The 21,319-nt window shown below is 43.0% G+C and overlaps 1 protein-coding gene across 1 annotated transcript in view; it reads left to right on the top strand.

Annotated features, from left to right (window-relative positions):
* Positions 1 to 21,319, top strand: part of ATG2B (autophagy related 2B) — a 97,969-nt gene that overhangs the window by 24,279 nt on the left and 52,371 nt on the right. Inside the window, exons 8-17 of the mRNA XM_056546119.1 lie at positions 295 to 477; positions 556 to 710; positions 3,245 to 3,347; positions 6,305 to 6,566; positions 9,935 to 10,085; positions 12,922 to 13,014; positions 15,611 to 15,799; positions 17,062 to 17,335; positions 17,435 to 17,546; positions 19,153 to 19,348. Coding sequence (XP_056402094.1) covers positions 295 to 477; positions 556 to 710; positions 3,245 to 3,347; positions 6,305 to 6,566; positions 9,935 to 10,085; positions 12,922 to 13,014; positions 15,611 to 15,799; positions 17,062 to 17,335; positions 17,435 to 17,546; positions 19,153 to 19,348 — 1,718 coding nt within the window. The remainder of the gene's footprint in view (positions 1 to 294; positions 478 to 555; positions 711 to 3,244; positions 3,348 to 6,304; positions 6,567 to 9,934; positions 10,086 to 12,921; positions 13,015 to 15,610; positions 15,800 to 17,061; positions 17,336 to 17,434; positions 17,547 to 19,152; positions 19,349 to 21,319) is intronic.

The raw sequence follows: 21,319 nt of genomic DNA on the forward strand, positions 1-21,319 counted from the left end.
CCAAGCTTGTCATACATGGACTTGTTAGATCCTGCAGAACAGAGGCCACACTTAGAGGTTTTCCATGGAAGCCGGGCAAACTTTTGTTCCTGTGTTTTGCAGCAGTTCCACTTTACGGTTGCGTTACTACACATTTTGGTATACATTACCTTAAGCTTGACATAGATACAATGTCATTTTTGGGATTTGGAGATGGTTGGAGGCTTCGGCCTTTTATGGGACTGTAAAGAAGCTGCTGCTTCTTCTTTTCTAGGTTTCTGATAAGCTTTGACATTTTTTTTTAACTGTTCTCAGAAAACTCTGTCCGGTTGGGCATGTCTAGAAAAGATCGGAAGAGCCGCCCGATGCAACAAGAGGATGAGTTACGGCTTCAGATGGAGCTAAAACGGTACCTGAGGAAGGACGACCTGTCCGGGGGGGTGTCTGCAGATCACAGCTTTTATGAGACTGATACGGCCAAGACTCCTTCTAGTCACGGTAATCGCTGGGCTTTCCTCCTATTCTGAGAAGGTATGTTCTGTAAAGGTCTGACATGCTTCCTTCTCTCCCAATTAGATGAAGAAGTTTTCTTCTCGATGGCAGATATGGAGATGTCTCACAGTCTGTCCTCCCTCCCACCTCTCGGAGATCCACCAACAGTGGATTTAGACCTGTCATTGACTAGCACTTATAACAATTCTCCAGTCGGGTCACCTCTAGGGGGCACTGTGGTAAGTACGACCTGTTCTGTGTATTTATCGGGTCATTCAGTATACCGGTATTCCCCCATCCTGTGGCTCTCCAGCTGTTGCAAAACTACAACTCCCATCAGAGCAGGATTAACCCCTTTTAAGGGGTACTCCACTGGAAAGCATTTTTTTTAAATCAACTGGCTCCAGAAAGTTAAACAGATTTGTAATTTATTTCTATTTAAAAATCTTAACCTTTCCAGTACTTATCAGCTGCTGTATGCTCCAGAGGAAGTTCTTTTCTTTTTAAATTTCCTTTCTGTCTGACCACAGTTCTCTCTGCTGACACTTCTGTCCATTTTAGGAACTGTCCAGAGTAGGAGCAAAGCCCCATAGCAAACCTATCCTGCTATGGACTGTTCCTAAAATGGACAGAGGTGTCAGCAGAGAGAACTGTGGTCAGACAGAAAGAAAAAAAAAAAAAAAAAATTTCCTGTGGAAGGATAGAGATTTTTTTTAATAGAAGTAATTTACAAATCTAATAGTAACAAAGAAAAGGAAAGTGGCACCGATACCTTAAACCTCCTAAGACCACGAGATGGAGACGGCGTCCTGCTAGTCTGGAAATCCACCCTGGCAGCGGAGGTGCTAGGACAATAAAGACCGCAGTCACCAAATAGTAGTAAACAAAGAACAAAGGTGCCCTGCACTCACCGCTTAAATCCAGGTAATCCTGCTCCCATCTCGGGTCACGGCTCGAACACGGAGGACATGGACAGTGGAGCGCTCAGAGGCGACTGCCGGCGGTTTCACGCGTAGGAATGCGCTTCATCCGGCCTCATCATACATTCATCCTGTACATGACGCTCGCATCATGCACAGCAGGTCTTGGTTGCTATCAGCAGCCAGGGACCTGCCGGTAATGGCAGACATCAGCGATCGTGCTGATGTCTGCCATTAATCCCTCAGATGCCATGATTAATACAGATCATGGCATCTGCGGCAATACGGCACTTGCAATGGATATCGGATTGCCCGCGGCACGGTCGTGAGAATCCGATTATCCAAGATGGTGGAGTGAGGTCCCCCTAACCTGCCTCTGCCATTGTCCTGGGGTCTTCTTCTCTGTTCTGATATCAAGCAGACCAAAGAAGTAGATTACTTATGCATAGCACTGAACAGTAGTAGCAATCTGAGTCCAAGACCAAAATTGTTGTGTTTTGGTCACATCACGTAAAAAAAAAAAAAATGGGAACTAAAAAAAAAAAACTACAGATCACAGCACGCACAAAAAACGATCCCTCATACAGCCCCATGGACGGAAAGTTATAGGTGGTCAAAGTAGGGCGATTAAAAAAAAGAATAATAATATAAATATTATTTATTATTATATTATATATATATATAAATATATATATATATATTTTTTTTTTAAAGCAGTACAATAATAGAAAATGATGTAATCACCCACAGAATAAAGAAAACCTTTTTGCTGTTAAGTGTACAGCATGAAAATGAAACCCCCCCCCCTTTTTTTCAATTTCCTCACACAAATAAATAATAATCTTTTGGTTTTGCCGTACATTTCATGGTAAAATGAGTGATGTCATTACAAAGATCAATTGGTCACGCAAAAAATAAGCCCTGACATGGGTCTGTGGAAGGCGAGGAGGAAAAAAACGCAAAAATAAGATTGGCCTGGTCCTTAAGGGTTTAAAGTTGTAATTCTGCCATAGATTGGGGAACACTAGTGTATACTATGCCAATGGTCTACAACAGTGTTTCCCAACCAGGGTGCCTACAACTGCCAGCATGCCCGGACAGCTAAAGGCTGTCGGGGCATGCTGAGAGTTGTAGTTTTGCAACAACTGGAGGCACCCTGGTTGGGAAACACCGGTCTGCAAACTGTAAAAACTACAACATCTGGAGGGCCGCAGTTTGGACCCCACTGTACTATACTAAACTTTATTGCTGCTTTGTGGACCTCTTGCTGAACAACTATTAAAATTTTAGGGCCACATTTGAAGTGGTTATCCAGGGATAGAAACACAAAGCTAATTTCTTCCAAGATCAGCACCACCCCTGTCCTTAGGTTGTGTGTGGTATTACAACTCTGCTCTATTCAATTCAAGGGAACTGAGATGCAATACTGCATTCAACCTGAGGACAGAGGTGGAGCTGTTTTTGGAAGAAATTAGCACCCAAATGTTTCTGGTAGTTTAGAAAAAAAAAAGAAACAAAGCTTTGCATACATGGCAGCCATCTTGCTTCAGCCCAAGCTGAGCACCTGGGTCATCCATGCATTGCCCCGTTTTTGGTTTCAGATGGGAAGTCATTCTCACTTTAAAGGGGTACTCCACAGGTCAGCGTTCAGAACTAAATGTTCTGAATGCTGTTTTTGCGCTGCGCCCACCATGCCCTCTCCCATAGACTTGCATTGAGGGGGCATGGTCGTGATGTCACAAGGGCGTGGCCGACCCCCGCAGCGCAAAAACAGCGTTCAGAACATTTAGTTCCGAACACTGGCCAGTGGATTAACCCTTTAACACTTTACAATGTTTGTGTTTTAATTGCAGGCAGCCTGGAGTGACTACCAAGATCATGGTAGATTGGAAGAGCCTACAGTACGAGGGGCTTCATTCAAACCCAGTGTTCACCAAAATTCCCATAGAAGAACCTGTAAGTTTCACAGTTATTTGGTCTCTGTATACACTGCATTCACTGGCCACTGTTGGAGGTCTATGCTCAGTACATGTACATCTGACGAATACCTCTATACAAATAACATTACAGGCCTCTATAACCCATGGCTGTGCCCTTTACCTCCCAGCTCATCTCCTTCTCAGGTTAGTGCATACAGAAAAATGAGAAAAACTGATAAACAAGCGGAACCAACAGAAGAGAAGGTCGACAGATTAATTCTCATCCCTCCGTAACAGTAAAGCAGTACTCCGGTGGAAAACAGTATTTATTTATTTTTAAATCGACTGGTGCTAGAAAGTTAAACAGATATGTTCACTTCTATTCAAAAATCTTAACCCTTCCAGCACTTATCAGCTGCTGTATGCTCCAGAGGAAGTTCTTTTCCTTTTTGAATTTCTTTTCTGTCTGACCACAGTGCTCTCTGCTGACATTTCTGTCCATGTCAGGAACTATCCAGAGCAGGAGAGATTTGCTTTGGGGATATTCAAAAAGAAGAGAACTACCTGTGAAGCATACAGCAGCTAAGTACTGGAAGGGTTAAAGGAGTAGTCTGGTGAAATATAACTTATACTTTGAATAGGGGATAAGTTATAGTTCACGGGGGGGGGGGGGTCCGAGCGCTGAGACCCCTGCAATCTCCTGAATGGGGGCATGGCAGAATGCTGAAAGGGGGTGTGCCGAGCCTCGTACAGAGCGCTGGCAGACTCGCCCCCTCCATGTACCCCATAGAGATACATGGAGGGGGTGTACTGGCCACGGCTTCCTGTGATGGTCAGATGGCAGCTTCTGGCAAATTGCCCGGGACCTGTGCAGGAGTTCGCGAGGGGTCCCCGCGATCTATAACTTATCCCCTGTCCTATATTTTACCAGGCTACTCCTTTTAGGATTTTTAAAGAGTACCTATCATGATCTAAACTCTCCCTAATTCCCCTCTCCCCATCTGTCCCTGACTCTCACTGACACTATCCCTGTGTTTCTTTTCATTCAGAACCCCCTCTTTCCACCTGAATTATTGTCCTCTCCCGTCCTAGTGTGAGGGAGGAAGGGGGGCGTAGACCAGCATAGAGGCTGTGAACACAGCAGCCGGTAGCTCTGAATCTTCTCCTCTCTGTTTACAGCTGTATGTGCAGAGACAAGAAAGTTCGGAGCTCAAATAGTAAAATGAATGAGGGCATGAAATAAGGCAGAGTCAGGAGTATGCCCTGCTGTGCTATGAGCACAGTGCTGGCTCCTGCCTATCGTATTGACAGGCAGGGAGCAGTGCTGAGCTTGTCTGTGTCCCGGCTGCAGTTTGAGATTTAGGACTCCAGCATGAGTCTGAAATTTATAAAAAGGGCTTGTGGCCAGGACTGGTAGGGAGACCTCTAGTGGTCATTTTTTCAAAGTGGAAAATAAAAACATGCAATTGGAAAGTTATTCTGCATACATTAATCTATAATATATCAAAAGTTTTTTTGATGAAAGGTACCCTTTTAAATAGAAGTAATTTACAAATCTGTTTAACTTTCTGGCACCAGTTGATGGAAAAAAAAATCGTTTTCCACCGAAGTACCCCTTTAAAGGAAATCTGTGTCACTGGAACTAACCTGTTGGTACAGGCTTGTAGTGCAGGGTGACAGTGATGGAAATCCTACTCTCCACAGGCCAATCCATTATCCCTCTCATTCTGACAGCAGGCTTGGTACATGGGCAGCGCTCGAGGAGCATGTGATGTCACGGCTGCTTTTTCAAGCCTGCTCGCAGCTGGGCCGAGTGAGGAAGCAGCAGTTTTTTCTTGCTTTCCTTTCAGTTCAATTGTTCGGGATCAGCAATGAGTCCCCAGCTGATTTAAAATGAAAATAAATGACAGTAGCACTTTAAACCTTTTTAGCCAGTTGTTGTCTTCCATCTTTATTTACACCTTATATCAAATTTTGTGTAAAATTGCTAGGACTTGAGTTTAAAGAGAACCTGTCATCAAACCATGTTTTCTTAACTAACTCAGATTATATTCCCTAACTACTCCTAACACCCCCCTGTTCTTAAAAATAATAATTCTGAGCTTTAAAAAGCTGTGTATCATACCTTTCCCCTTGCTCACATTGTGTGAGCTCCTGGCAGGAGAAAGTGGGCGTTGCCCAGTAGGTGTGACATCACTGAAGCCTGCGAGAGCTGTGCCTCACTTCCTGAGTTTGGACTTTTGCAAGTCCGGGTGGAGACCAAACTAACTGTTTGACTTGTGTCAGGGAACGGAACAGAGCCACCTAGTGGCTGTTTTTTCAATCACATTAAAAATATATAAAGGTTGAGAATTTTAACAGCAAGTAAATAGCAAAGTGTCTTATAATTACATAAGAAACAAACAATATATTAAAGGGGTACTCCGGTGGAAAGCATTTTTTTTTTTTTAAATCGACTGATGAGAGAAAGTTAAATAGATTTGTAAGTTACTACTATTTAAAAATCTTAATCCTTCCAGTACTTATCAGCTGCTGTATAATACAGAGGAAGTTCATTTCTTTTTGAATTTATTTTCTGTCTGACCACAGTGCTCTCTGCTGACACCTCTGTCAATGTAAGAAACTGTCCAGAGCAGGAACAATTCCCCATAGCAAACATATCCTATGACAGTTCCTGACATGAACAGAGGTGTCAGCAGAGAGCACTGTGGTCAGACAGAAAGGAAATTCAAAAAGAAAAGATCTTCCTTTGTATTCTACAGCAGCTAATAAGTACTGGAAGGATTAAGATTTTTAATAGAAGTAATTTACAAATCTGTTTAATTTTCTGGCACTAGTTGATTAAAAATAATTGTTTTCACCGGAGTACCCCTTTAAAAGTTTAGTTTGGTGACAGGTACTCTTTAACACCAACTATTGCTATCTTATTGTAACTTGCATATGTTTTACTCAGCTGCCTATATAATGGTACTTTATTGTGTCACTCCATTACAGCACTACCAAACCGTTCTGTGTCGCTGGATGACTCCCGTCCGGAACTTGTCTTCAGACTTGCGGTGGGATCGCTGTCCTTTTCGGTGCTTCACATTGACCCCCTGCCCCCAACAGAGAGCACATCCAGCCCTAACCCGCTGACACCCCTGTCTCTCAGTTTCTTCAACCGCATCGAGATGCTGGATCCACAGATGTTTGCACAAAATGACTTTGCCTTCTTCCGGAATGTCTTTGCAGAAGCGTGCAGACACGATCACCTTAGGTATAAATGTAGTGCGTCATTTGTGTTGTTGAATAAAGCCTTAAAGGGGTACTACGGTGGAAACATTTTTTATTATTATTATTACGGTGGAAACATTTTTTATTATTATTATTACGGTGGAAACATTTTTTATTATTTATATATATATATTTATATATATATATATATATATATATATATATATATATATATATATATATATATAAATAATAATAATAAAAAATGTTTCCCCCGTAATAATAATAAAAAAAAAAAATTCCACCGTAATATATATATATATAATATATATTACGGTGGAAATTTTTTTTATTATTATTATTACGGGGGAAACATTTTTTATTATTATTATTATATATATATTTATTATTATTATTATTACTACGGTGGAAACATTTTTTATTATTATTAATAAATATATTATTATTATTATTATTATTATATATATATACATATATATATTTTTTTTTTTTTTTTTTTTTTTATCAACCAGAGCCAGAAAGTTTAAACAGATTTGTAAATTACTCCTATAAAAAAAAATCTTAATCCTTCCAGTACTTATCAGCTGCTGTATGCTCCACAGGAGGTTCTTTTCTTTTTAAATGTCTTTTCTGTCTGACCACAGTGCTCTCTGCTGACACCTCTGTCCATCTCATGAACTGTCCAGAGCAGGATAGGTTTGCTATGGGAATTTGCTCCTACTCTGGACAGTTCCTAAAATGGACAGAGGTGTCAGCAGAGAGCACTGTGGTCGGACAGAAAAAAGAAATTCAAAAAGAAAAGAACTTCCTCTGGAGCATACAGCAGCTGATAAGTACTGTAAAGATTAAGATTTCCAGGTCGCTCTTTGTTGGGGGGGACACCTATACTGATGGGTATATGCTGGTGGGGTATCTGGCTGGGCCCTTGTTTTTTTGCTGGAGCATTCAGAAGAGCCTTTTGTGGTCTATGCTTTGTGCTTACTGCTCACTATCTTTGCCTAGGATGCGGTGGCGTGCCTTATTTTCTAAGTCGGTCCTCCTGGTTCTTTGGGACGGTTGAGGTCTCAGGCATGTGTAGCGATCCTGCCCAGACTTCTTTGCGAACCCTTTTGTTGGGAGGTCTTTCTGTACCGCATTTTTTCTTGTCTTGACACAGAAGTTTGTCACCCAGAGCGTTTCGTGGAAGTTGGGTTTACTTACCCTTCAGGTGTACCGTATTTTTCGCCCTATAGGACGCACCGGCAAATAAGACGCACCCTATTTTAAAGGTGCAAAATCTAGAAAAAAAAAGATTCTGCACCCAACAGTGATCTTCAACCTGCGGACCTCCAGATGTTGCAAAACTACAACTCCCAGCATGCCCGGACAGCCGTTGGCTGTCCGGGCATGCTGGGAATTGTAGTTTTGCAACATCTGGAGGTCCGCAGGTTGAAGACCACTGGATAGGAGGTAATACTCACCTGTCCCCGCCGCTCCGGACCCGTCACCGCTGCCCTGGATGTCGCTCCATCGCTGTCGCCGCGTCCTCGTGGTGTCCCCGACGCTCCCGGACGTCTTCTTCCCCAGAATCCACGCTCTCCGTCGCCGCCATCACGTCGCTACGCACACCGCTCCGATTGGATGACGGGACGGCGTGCGCGACGACGTGATGACGACGAAGGAGAGCGCCGGCCATGCAGGGGATCCCGGCACGGAGCAGACACCGAGGAGGCAGGTAAGGTCCCTACCGGTGTCCTGTAAGCTGTTCGGGATGCCGCGATTTCACCGCGGCGGTCCCGAACAGCCCGACTGAACAGCCGGGTTAGTGTTATTTTCGCTTCAGACGCGGCGGTCAGCGATCGGTGATGTCCTGTATTAGCCGCACCAACTTTCCCCCCCCCCCCCCAACTTTTCTTTGGGGAAGAAAAAGTGCGTCTTATACGGCGAAAAATACGGTAAGTCTTCCAGAAGTCTCAGGAGTCTCCAATTCCCATGTCAGCCACTCCGGTGTTCCGGGATGCTCCTTTTCAGGGTCTTCCGGTACTTTCTTAGCCGTTATTCTTCCGTAGTTTTGCAACACCTGGAGGCATCCTGGTTGGGAAACACTGACTTACACTGATAAAGTATATTTGATCTGCAAACTTGTATTATAGGAGCTCAGCAAAGCACCTGACACCTAGTGAGTATCTGGCATTTGTCATATTAAAGGGGGATTCCAGCATTAGAATTTTTTTTTTGTGTGTGTGTATTTTTCTGGACATGTTGTAAAAATATTTTTTTTTAACAACATGCCAGGGAAAATATAAAACAACTTATTTTGCTGAAATACCCTTTTTAATAAGAATGGCCCCGATTTACTAAGAGTGGAGTGGAGTTTTTTTTTTTTTTTGTGGGTTTTAATTACCTACAATTATGTTTCCACGGTTTTTACTAAGATTTCCCTACATTTTGCACTTTTCCCTACATTTTCCTTTTTTTTACACATGCTCTGATCTGTAGGGTTTTCCTCAGCTCAAATTCACCACATTTTCTGTGGAATCTTTGGTAAATCTGTTGTTTTTTTTGTGAAAATGTCGGGAAAACGCCCCTTTTTCTCGACAACCGCGCCCGCTTTTCTCAACAACCACGCCCCTTTTTGGGGTTTTCTCAGTAAAATGGAGAGTCTGTCTTGTTTTTAATTTCTGGCGCAGACAGAATTGTGGCGCAAGGAGACAGAATATGTCACAATGAGACAGAATCTGTTGCACAACCCGACAAAACATGTCAGGTTTACAATAGTAAATGAGGGCCAGTATGTTGAGTTTTTGTGAAAATGTCGGGAACATGCCCCTTTTCGGTGACCACACCCCCTTTTCTCAACAAACACGCCCCTTTGTCGGGTTTTCTCAGTAAAATGGAGAGTTGGTCGGGTTTTTCATTTCCGGCGCAGACAGAATTTCTGGCGCAATGAGACAGAACCTGTTGCACAACCCGACAAAACATGTCAGGTTTACAATAGTAAATCAGGGCCAATATGTTACTCATTGAGCATCATTCAGTTACGTTGACACAGTGTACAGTTGTGTCTCGCCATCCTCAGGCAGAAGAGTATGTCTGGATGACCCTTTGGGGAAATAAAACCTATCCCCTATCCACAGCATATGGGATACATTTCTGATTACTGGGGGTCCGACTGCTGGAGCCCCCACAATCTCCTGTACAGGGGCCAGCTACTCACCCATACTCGGCGCGCTCCTGCCGCCACCCTCTGAGATGGACTTCAATGGTGGCCCCTGTACAGGAGATCATGGGACCCTCCAAGATCAGAAACGTATCCCCTACACTGTGGATAGGTGATAAGTTTTATTACCCTTTTAAATAAGTGTCTTACAAAAGATCATAGAAAATCTTACTTTTGTATTTTCTTAATAGATTTATAGGCACTGAAATAAAAATCTCCCATGAGCAGCGGCAGCGGTCTGGGTCTCGGAGTTACAGCACAGACGTATGTATTGGTCAGACTGAGCTCCTGGAGTGTCTCTTCCCTAGTGACTCCCAGCCTGTTCCACCTCAATACACAGAGGTAAAGATCTAAATTGTATATAAAAAACTCAATGTGTGCGTGTGTGTGTGTGTGTGTGTGCGTGTGTGTATATATATATATATATATATATATATATATATATATATATGTGTATGGTCCAGCATCACATACAAATAGCTAAAGATATTAACATGAAACTTGGTCACATGTTACTAATATGTCAACTACAAACATAGGATAGGTAATTCAACCCTCCCTTAGTCCCTTCCACCGCCCCCCCCCCCCCCCCCCCATTTATGAGGGTTGGGGTCTTTGTTGAAAGTCCCATGCAAATCTATGGGACATGTATGTTCTCACATAACTTCCGTACGGTTGGAGATATTTCAATAATACCTGGTCACATGTTACTTATATGTCAAATAAAAATATATGATAGTTAAATTAACCCTCACCTACACCCTTATATAAAAGATGGACTTTTTTTTCAAGTCCCATGAAAGTATATGGGACTTCCAGAACCTTACTCCACAAACTCCGCTCTGCATCTCCTGGTGAATGTGTCAGTCCGGCTTGCAAGCCACACTCCATCTCACAAAGACACGCCCACTGTTTAAGCCCCACCCCTTTTATTATCTACCCTTTTTGTGCATCGGTCTGGCTTACAAATCATGCCCAGTCCCACAAAGCCACGTCCCCTTCTATTTTCGGCTTACAATATCTTCATTACAACTCAGTCCCACTTGAGGACGGACTAGGAGGTCGAGATATGGGGTTGGGCAACAATGACAACAATATATGAGGGTGGGATATGAAGTCAAAATCTTCCTCCTTTTGTTGATTTTCCTCCCCAACAAGGATTAGGAAGGAAAAACCGGGCAACGCCGGGTACTCAGCTAGTTTGTATATAGTTTCCAAAATGAATTCAGCTTGTTGCTTGGCTGTAGTTCCAGTTTCTCATGCAACCAAGAACTACACTTATAATAGGTTATGTAACTTGGTACTATTTTATCAGATTTTTAAATGGGCGCAACAAAAGAGAAAACAATGCGTATATAGATCAATCTGTAACAACAGTATAAAAACACATTACTTTTAAAATCCTACATAAGAATACAATTCCATAATGTAACAGATCCACAAGAGACCACTCCAAAATGGAGCAGACAAAAAAAGTGGAGACTGATTGAAAATCATGGAATGCTGAATGGCTAGTAGAACACAAAAAAATGTATATAGATATAAAAAAAAATGCTACTATATCAGGGGGTCAGAAAAAAAACCTCACAGGTGATTGTGCAAGAAAAAAATACATATGCCAAATGCTACTACATAGAGAACAAATATCCAAAAAATACATGTAAGGTCCAAGTGCAAAAAACAGTAAGGCTAGGTTCACATGGCCGCTGTCTCCCGTCCCGCTATTCTCCCATCATTAAAGCTCAACGGACCATACTTACAAACAGATGCAAACTGATGCAAAACAAAGCCAATAAGTGACATTCGGTTAAAGGGGTTCTCCGGTGCTTAGACATCTTATCCACCACTCGATATTTCGTGCACTAAGGCTTCATCCGGAAGTCACCTGATCCATTGATTTTTCAATAGGATATGATGTTAAATGCGCACACTCATTAAAGGGGTTATCCAGGAAAAAACTTTTTTTATATATCAACTGGCTCCAGAAAGTTGAACAGATTTGTAAATTACTTCTATTAAAAAATCTTAATCCTTTCAGTACTTATGAGCTGCTGAATTTGAGTTGTTCTTTTCTGTCTAAGTGCTCTCTGATGACACGTGTATCGGGAACTGCCCAGTTTAGAAGCAAATCCCCATAGCAAACCTCTTCTACTCTGTGCAGTTCCCGAGACAAGCAGAGATGTCAGCAGAGAGCACTGTTGCCAGACAGAAAACAACAACTCAACTTCAGCAGCTGATAATTATTGAAAGTATTAAGATTTTTTAATAGAAGTAATTTACAAATCTGTTTAACTTTCTGGAGCCAGTTGATATAAAAAATTTTTTTTTTCCTGGATACCCCTTTAAAACTAATTTTTGCTATTGCACTTATGGTAAATAAAAAATCTTTCTAATGTACTTTGTTTAAAAAAAAATGAAGTTTTCTATGTTTTATTTGTGTTTTAAAAAAGCTACCACTAGGTGTCTCCCTACTTGTCCAGAGCACATTTCCCCCTATCTCTTGCTGCACAGACTTTGGACTCCTGCTGGCCTGGCAGAAGTCCAAAATCAGGAAATAGTCTGGAGTGCTGAGGGGTGTGTGTGTGCAGCCTTAGCCAATCATAGCTCATCTCACACTGAACTGCTCTGGGCCCTGTGTAGCAGAGTGAGGGAAGAAGTTCTCCCCTGTATGGCTTCAGATGGTGTCACGCCTGCTGGGGAACGCCCCTTCCCAGTCTGTGAATCTGACTGAGCAGAAAATACAGAGCAATATCAAGGTAGAAAACTAAAAAATAATAAAAATAAAGGCAGGGGGTGGTTTATCATGATGGGGGGCAGTGAACTGGGAGGATTATAAAATTAAACAAGATCATGAGAGGTACTCTTTAAGTCAATGAGTAAGGGATTCTGCTGTATGGCATACAGCAGCATCCATTTTTTAGTATCCCAAAACCTTTTTTTTAATTTTATTTATTATTATTTTTTTTGTTCCAAGTGTATTAAACAACCACTTCTATTGGCCTATACGTTGGCACATTGTCTGCCAAAATCTATAGTAGACTGATTGGTAATCTTGTATATAATATACTTTTCATTTTATTAAAAATAAACGGAATATGCCGCTCCCTGTATTGCTTATTACTCCTCAGTTGGGGATAACAACGGCGTCGATCATTTTCATTTTATTTTTGTTTTTCAGCTGTTGAAGTTCATTGTGGATAAAGATCCTGAATGCCGAACGTCACCTTGTGTTCACCTGCATTACAGGCATTTGGAAAACCGAGTACCACAGGTGGAGTCGATGTTTGGTTTAGGACACCCCGTGTTTCTGTTATGGCGTATTCACATTTTGCAGTCATGTTGCGTTTTGTTTGTTCTGTGATTTGTGCATAAAATCCTGTGTATATACTTATAGGGCAGTGTTTTCCAAACGGTGTGCCTCCAGCTGTTGCAAAACTACAACTCCCAGCATGCCCGGACAGCCGAAGGCTGTCCGGGCATGCTGGGATTTGTAGTTTTGCAACAGCTGGAGACACACTGTTTGGAAAACACTGATGTAGGGCATTATTAGTTTATAGATTGAAGAGAGGTATCAAAGAACTCCTTTCATTCTGCAAGATCCAGCTTGTTCTACATTATACTAACAACCATTGATTTCAAGGATTAAAGGGGTACTCTGGTGGAAAACCATTTTTTTTTTTTTTTTTTTTTAAATCAACTGGTGCCAGAAAGTTAAACAGATTTGTAAATGACTTCTATTTAAAAAAAATCTTTACCCTTCCAGTACTTGTTAGCAGCTGCATACTACAGAGGAAATTCTTTTCTTTTTGAATTTCTTTTTTGTCTTGTCCAGAGTGCTCTCTGCTGACACCTGATGCCCGTATCAGGAACTGTCCAGAGCAGGAGAAAATCCCCATTGCAAACCTATGCTGCTCTGGACAGTTCCTGACACGGACAGAGAGCACTGTGGACAAGACAAAAAAGAAATTCAAAAAGAAAATAATTCCATCTGTAGCATACAGCTGCTAAAAAGTACTGGAAGGGTAAAGATTTTTTAATAGAAGTCATTTACAAATCTGTTTAACTTTCTGGCACCAGTTGATTTAAAAAAAAAAATAATAATAATAATATTTTCTAGCGAAGTACCCCTTTAAGACCTGGGCTACATGGAGACTTTCTGCAGCACTTCTGGTTTAGATCATTGAGTTGCTGCAGAACAAAGCAATTCATCAGGATCCAGTCTTGTAGCCTGCAGTGTAGCTAATAATTACAGTTTTTTTTTTTGAAAAACTGGATTAGCCGCAAGGAATAGAATAGAGATGTCTTATCTGCGTGCCTAAGGGAATTAGGAGGTGAAGTGTACATTCAGAAAAAAGAGGGTAGGGATCCCTCCCAGAAGGAAAGATACTCACCTAGTCTTTGGTACTCTTCTCTTCTGCTTCCATAGTGCCTGCAGCGCCCCAGCCCTGCGGGTCCGGGGGTTAGTTGAACAGACAGCTGAGCTGATCAGTTGTCGCAGAGAATAGGCTCCGGCCAGGGGCCTATCTATATTGAGGACTGTGCCCTGGTTAGGCTGCATTCACATCTCGTTTTGTACATACGGGTACCAGATCCGGCTGGGGGAGGGGAAAACCGGGCACTCCCGTACCCCAGCCGGATCAGCCCGTAACTCCATTTACTTTAATGAGCCGACCGGAGTCAAACGGTGACTCCGGTCGGCTCCGTTTTGACCCGTATGCAGTTTCCTGACCGAACCTCAAACGGTAGTATACTACGGTTTTAGGTCCGGTTCAAAACCGGATACGGGTCAAAACTGAGCCGACCGGAGTCACCGTTTGACTCCGGTCGGCTCATTAAAGTAAATGGAGTTACGGGCTGATCCGGCTGGGGTACGGGAGTGCCCAGTTTTCCCCCTCCCCCAGACGGATCCGGCACCCGTATGTACAAAACGAGATGTGAATGCAACCATAGGGGAGATCAGAGGGAGTTTAGGTAACCCACAGTTCCCAAATCCAAGAACCTGTAGGGAAAAAAACTATGTACCACTACAGCCAGAAAACTGGTCTGGGCCAGACCTGTGATTGACACCTGCTAACATTAAAGGGGAAAACTATTTTTTTTAAATTGCTTCTATTTAAAAATCGTAATCTTTCCAGTACTTATCAGCTGCTGTATGCCCCACAGGAAGTTCTTTTCTTTTTGAATTTCTTTTCTGACTGACTGTCATGAACTGTCCAGAGCAGGAGAGGTTTGCGATGGGGATTTGTTCCTGCTCTCGATAGTTACTGATATGGACAGAGGTGTCAGACAGAAAAGAAATCCAAAAACAAAAGAACTTCCTCTGTACTATACAGCAGCTGATAAGTACTGGAGGGATTAAGATTTTTTAATCTAAATAATTTACAAATCTGTTTAACTTTCTGGCACCAGTTGATAAAAAAATAAAAATAATAATAATAATTCCACCGGAGTACCCCTTTAAGCTAAAGAGGATAAGGTCACTGCCAGCAGGCGGGTATATCCTCCTAGGGGGAGCTGACCGCCTATGCTGATTCCTGTCCACTACCTCCAGTTCTTACATTGGGGAGGTGAGCATCAGAACTGGACTATGGAGCAATAGAAAAAGGTGGCACTGTTAGATAAGTCACGTTTTACAGCATGTGGACACCTTTGGCATTCATTGCCTGGTGAAGAAGTGGCACCAGGGTGCACTATGAGAAATAGACAAGTATTGTGATGCTCTGGGCAATGATCTGCTGGGTCCTGGCATTCTTGGGGATGTTAGTTGGGCATGTACCAACTACCTAAATATTTAAATGTTGCTAGGTTCGTTTTTTCACAATTTGTTTCCATGTATTAACACCACCATTTTTCTTTCTTCTCTAAAGGGCAGTTCTGGGCGCCTGAGTTCTCTTCCGCAGCGGTCAGAGCTGCACGTCCAGCTGTCCTCAGCCTCCTGTGAGCTCGATATCACCATCGTCGATCGATTGAATTCATTGCTGCAGGTGCAAAAGTTGGGAAGTGGCGAAATGATGAGCTCACATCTCTTCACGTCTTACAACAAGCACATTAGCCTGGTAGTATATATTTTATTATTTTATATAATGTTTTTTGTTCCCACCTTTTAACCCCTTAAGGATCCAGGGCGGAATTCCTGAAACCCCCCATGTCGGCGATCAAATTCAGATTCCGGGTCAATTGGGTCCCCAGGATAAAAAGGGTGATAGTGCCGCCCGAGACGTCACCTATCACCCTTTAACAGCAGGAGTGAAGTGGCACTGGTGCCATCTCATGATTGTCCTGATTCGTAAGGGCCGGCGAATCAGGACTCCTGCTGTGGGGGTGTCCCTAACTGCAACCCCTCCGCCCCTATTCCGGAGGGCAAGAGCGGGTGTTGGAGCCTTCACCTGGACCTGGGGCCCCCAATCCCCGACATCGGTGGCGGGATTGGGGCCCCAGGAGCGGAGACAGTGGCGGCAGTGTCAGGCAGGATCCGGCAGAGCAGCAGCAGGAGGTAAGACCGTGCCTCCTGCTGTTGCCTAGCAACAACTCCCGGCATGCACAAAAGGGCATGCTGGGAGTTGTTGTTATGCAACAGCAGAAGGCACAACTACAACTCCCAGCATGCCATTTGGTAATTTGTGCATGCTGGGGGTTGTAGTTATAAAACAGCTGGAGGCACATTTTTCTATAAAAAAGTGTGCCTCCAGCTGTTACATAACTACAGCCCCCAGCATGCACTGACAGCCAAAGGGCATGCTGGGAGTTGCAGTAGTGTGCCTCCAGCTGTTGCGTAGCTACAAGTCCCAGCATACTCTTCGGCTGTAAGTGCTTCGGCTCTGTTGTAATAGATGCGTTACTATTCAGAAGAAATCAGTCAAAAATAAGTACCCATGCGAATTTCTACTCTAAAAATCTGAGCCATTCTAAAGAAGTGTGCCCTATCTTAAAGGAGTTGTCTGATGAAAAATAACTTATCCCCTATCCAAAGGGGATTGGGGTCCGAGCGCTGGGACCGCCCGCAATCTCCTGCACGGGGTCCTGGCAGTAGGCTGGAAGGAGGCGTGCTAACCCCGTGCGGAGCGCCGGCTGACACTCCCCTCCATGTACCCCATAGAGATACATGGAGGGGGTGTGCTGGCCGTGGCTTTCTGCGGGGGTCGGACGGCCGCTTCCGGCAAACTGCCGGAGCCCCGTGCAGGAGATCGAGGTGGGGTCTCCGCGCTTGGACCCCCCGCGATCTAGAACTTATCCCCTATCCTTGGATAGGGGATAAGTTATTTTTCACTAGACTACTCTTTTAAATAGCCCTAACTTGAAAATCTCAACTCCTCTCCAGCACAAAGATTTCCCTGAGGTCCTTCTAGACGACTCTCGATCTCCAGCAAACACAAGGACATCCGTGCTGGTTTCTGCACCTTCGCTCCATCTTGCCGTGCGCTTTCCAATTCCTGATCTACGATCTGACCAGGAGCGAGGTCCTTGGTTTAAGAAGTCCCTCCAAAAAGAAGTCCTACATCTAAACTTTTTAGATGTGGAGTTTAAGACTGAGGTCCTCGGCGGCTGTTCCCCGGAACAGTTGAAGCTGGAATTAACGTTCAAAGAGTTAACCGGTAGGTACATGTAGTATAGATTCCAGGGAGCTGCACCAGGTCAACCTGTATTAATGAATGAGTCCATCCTGTCTTTTTTTTAATGTGTCTTTTATCCAGGAGCCTTCCAGGAAGACAGCGATGGCCCACCGATCCAGTTCCTCAAGGTAGTGAAGAAGAACAATGAAGTAGATGGAGACATGACCACGTCGGACAACTTTGATTGGCCAAGGTTCATCCTTATCTTTTGTGTTCTATCAGAAAATGTATATTTTATTTGTTTAAATGGAGATTTACTGCTGGTGGGGTCACTGGGGGAGATTTATCAAAACCTGTGCAGAGGAAGAGTGGTGCAGTTGCCCATAGCAACCAATCAGATTGCTTCTTTCATTTTCTAAAGAGGCCTGTGGAAAATGAAAGAAGCAATCTGATTGGTTGCTATGGGCAACTGCACCACTCTTCCTCTGCACAGGTTTTGATAAATCTCCTACACTGTGTATATACATCACATTACTTATCCTATACTGATCCTGAGTTATATCTTGTATTATACTCCAGAGCTGTACTCACTATTCTGCTGGTGAGATCACGGTGTACATACATTACATTACTTATACTGTACTGATCCTGAGTTATATCCTGTATTATACTCAGAGCTGTACTCACTATTCTGCTGGTGGGGGTCACTGTGTACATACATTACTTATCCTGTACTGATCCTGAGTTATATCCTGTATTATACTCCAGAGCTGCACTCACTATTCTGCTGGTGAGGTCACTGTGTACATACATTACATTACTTATCCTGTACTGATCCTGAGTTATATCCTGTATTATACTCCAGAGCTGCACTCACTATTCTGCTGGTGGGGTCACTGTGTACATATATTACATTCCTTATCCTGTACTGATCCTGAGTTATATCCTGTAGTATACTCCGGAGCTGCACTCACTATTCTGCTGGTGGGGTCACTGTGTACATACATTACATTACTTATCCTGTACTGATCCTGAGTTATATCCTGTATTATACTCCAGAGCTGTACTCACTATTCTGCTGGTGAGGTCACTGTGTACATACATTACATTACTTATCCTGTACTGATCCTGAGTTATATCCTGTATTATACTCCAGAGCTGTACTCACTATTCTGCTGGTGAGATCACTGTGTACATACATTACATTACTTATCCTGTACTGATCCTGAGTTATATCCTGTATTATACTCCAGCGCTGTACTCACTATTCTGCTGGTGGGGTCACTGTGTATATATATTACATGACTTATCCTGTGCTTATCCTGAGTAACATTCTGTAGTATATTTCAGAGCTGCACTTACTATTCTGCTGGTGGGGGCACTATATGCTTTAGGGCAGCATTAACAGTTCTGCAGGCTCCAGAGCTGAAATCCTTCAGCATTCCCTGCTAGTAAAGATTCTGCTCAATGCAAGATGATTTGCATGTTGAGAAATGTCATCTTTATATCTTTATACTTCTTCCTGCGATGTTAGAGCTAAGCTGAAGTTTCTGAAGGGGGGGGGTTCTGATATTTTAGCTTTTTGGCTGTTTCTAATAGAAGAATAGTTAGTGCAGCTCTGGACTAGGGCTACAGGCCAGTTGCAGCAGTACAGACCGAATTCTTTTCATAGCTCAGAATTTAAAGGGGTATTCTGGCTTTATACATCTTATCCCCTATCCAAAGGGGGGGGGGGGGGTCCACCAAGATCAGACATCTCATCCCCTATCCTTTAGATAGGGGATAAGATGTCTTTGGCCGGAATACCCCTTTAATGTTGAAGAACCAGCATTACAATACTTTTTTGCTTGTGTCTTAAGGATTGTGTTGCGAATAAATCCTATCGCTGTGCACTCCATCCTGGAGCGAGTTTCTGCAGAGGAGGACGATGAAGTTGATGGAAGATTTCAAGAGGACGATGAAGGAACTTCCCACTCGCTTAAAGATGTGTGCGACTTCAGACGTCCGGAACCATCACCATTCTCCTCTCGAAGGGTCATGTTTGAGAATGAAGAGGTGTGTAAATGAGAGCGGTGTATTCTGCTCTGTCTGGAGAGGAGGTGTAGATGGGTTATTGACTGGATAAAAGCTTTATTAGGTGGAATCCAACCACTGGGACCCCCACCATCCCAAACTGATCCCCACTTGCTTTTAAAGGACGTCTGCAGCAAAAGACAACATATCCCCTATCCATAGGATCAGGGATAAGTGTCTGACCACTGGGACCCCCTGCGATCTAAACGGGGCCCCCGCATTGGCACTCTATGTGAGCGGCTAATGCACGTAGCATCGACCTTTCTGAGGTCGACGGTACGCCCCATCCATGACCCCTCCTTATACAGATCTATGGGAGAGGCGGGGAGACACATGAACGCTGCCACCCAGCCTCTCCCATAGAACTACATGGAGGAGGCATGGCGGCAGAGCCGTGGCCTCGTGCAGGGGGATCCAAGCGGTCGGACCCCCCGTGATCAAACGCTTATCCCCTATCCTGTGTATAGGGAATAAGTTGTCTTTTGCTGCAGATGTCTTTTAAGTAATAAATATTCATATTGTTAGTGTAAGTGGGGTCTACAATTTGACCTCATCATATGTAATCAATGTTCCATGAAAGTCTACAGTGGGGGTATCCCTTAAAGCAATGGTTTCAAACTGTGGCCCTCCAGATGTTGCAAAACTTCTCCCAAACGGAGCCCCCGTTGAAGTTTTGCAACATCTGGAGGGCCACAGTTTGAGACCACTGCCTTCCTTAAAGAGATATTAATAATAATATGGTTGATAGGTTGGAGGTTCCACCTGTAAGACACCCCCCTATTGGGAGAATCCGATCACTTAGCTGTAGACTGAACAGAGAGGCGGCTGTTTGTGCTCTGTTCTCTCCCTTTTAAGTCTATATTTGCTCCTTGATAACCTAAAAATACAGCAGAAAGAAGTTGTTGGAAAAAAAAAACTTTCTATATGTGACTGTATTCACGATGGTTCCAAAGCTGACACCATAAATACAAACCGGGCAGGACAATAGATTATTAAAATGAGAAGAGTCATTACTGGCAAACCCTTGCTCTGTGTGGGTGAGCGTTATCCTACTGAAATATGTCAGCTGTCCGCAGGATGTCCTGCACACAGCGCTGAGCTGTTAAAGGGGTACTCCGCTGCTCAGCATTTAGGGCAAACGCTGAGCAGCGGAGTACCTCTTTAACCCCTTAAGGACTCAGCCCATTTGGGCCTTAAGGACTCAGACAATTTTATTTTTGCATTTTCGTTTTTTCCTCCTCTCCTTCAAAAAAATCATAACACTCTTATATTTTCATCCACAGACTAGTATGAGGGCTTATTTTTTGCGCGACCAGTTGTCCGTTGTAATGCCATCACTCACTTTACCATAGAATCTATGGCGCAACCAAAAAAATACTATTTGTGTGAGGAAATTAAAAAGAAAACCGCAATTTTGCTAATTTTGGAAGATTTTCGTTTTCACGCCGTACAATTTTCGGTAAAAATGACGGGTGTTCTTTATTCTTTGGGTCAATACGATTAAAATGATACCCATGATAACATACTTTTCTATTTTTGTTGCGCTTAAAAAAAGTCACAAACTTTTTAACCAAATTAGTATGTTTAAGATCCCCCTATTTTGAAGACCTATAACTTTTTCATTTTTCCGTATAAGCGGCGGTATGAGGGCTATTTTTTTCCGCCGTGATCTGTACTTTTTATTGATACCATATTTGCTTATATAAAACTTTTAATACATTTTGTATTAATTTTTTTTGGAATAAAATGTTATAAAAAAGCAGCTATTTTGGACTTTTTTTTGTTTATTGTTTTACGTTCACGCCGTTCACCGTACGGTATCATTAACATTTTATTTTAATAGTTCAGATATTTACGCACGCGGCGATACCAAATATGTATATAAAAAAAAAAATTTTTACACTTTTTGGGGGTAAAATAGGCAAAATCGGACAATTTACGTTTTTATTGGGG

Source organism: Hyla sarda, chromosome 11, assembly GCF_029499605.1.
Source record: "Hyla sarda isolate aHylSar1 chromosome 11, aHylSar1.hap1, whole genome shotgun sequence".
In the NCBI taxonomy this organism is placed as follows: Eukaryota; Metazoa; Chordata; class Amphibia; order Anura; family Hylidae; genus Hyla; species Hyla sarda.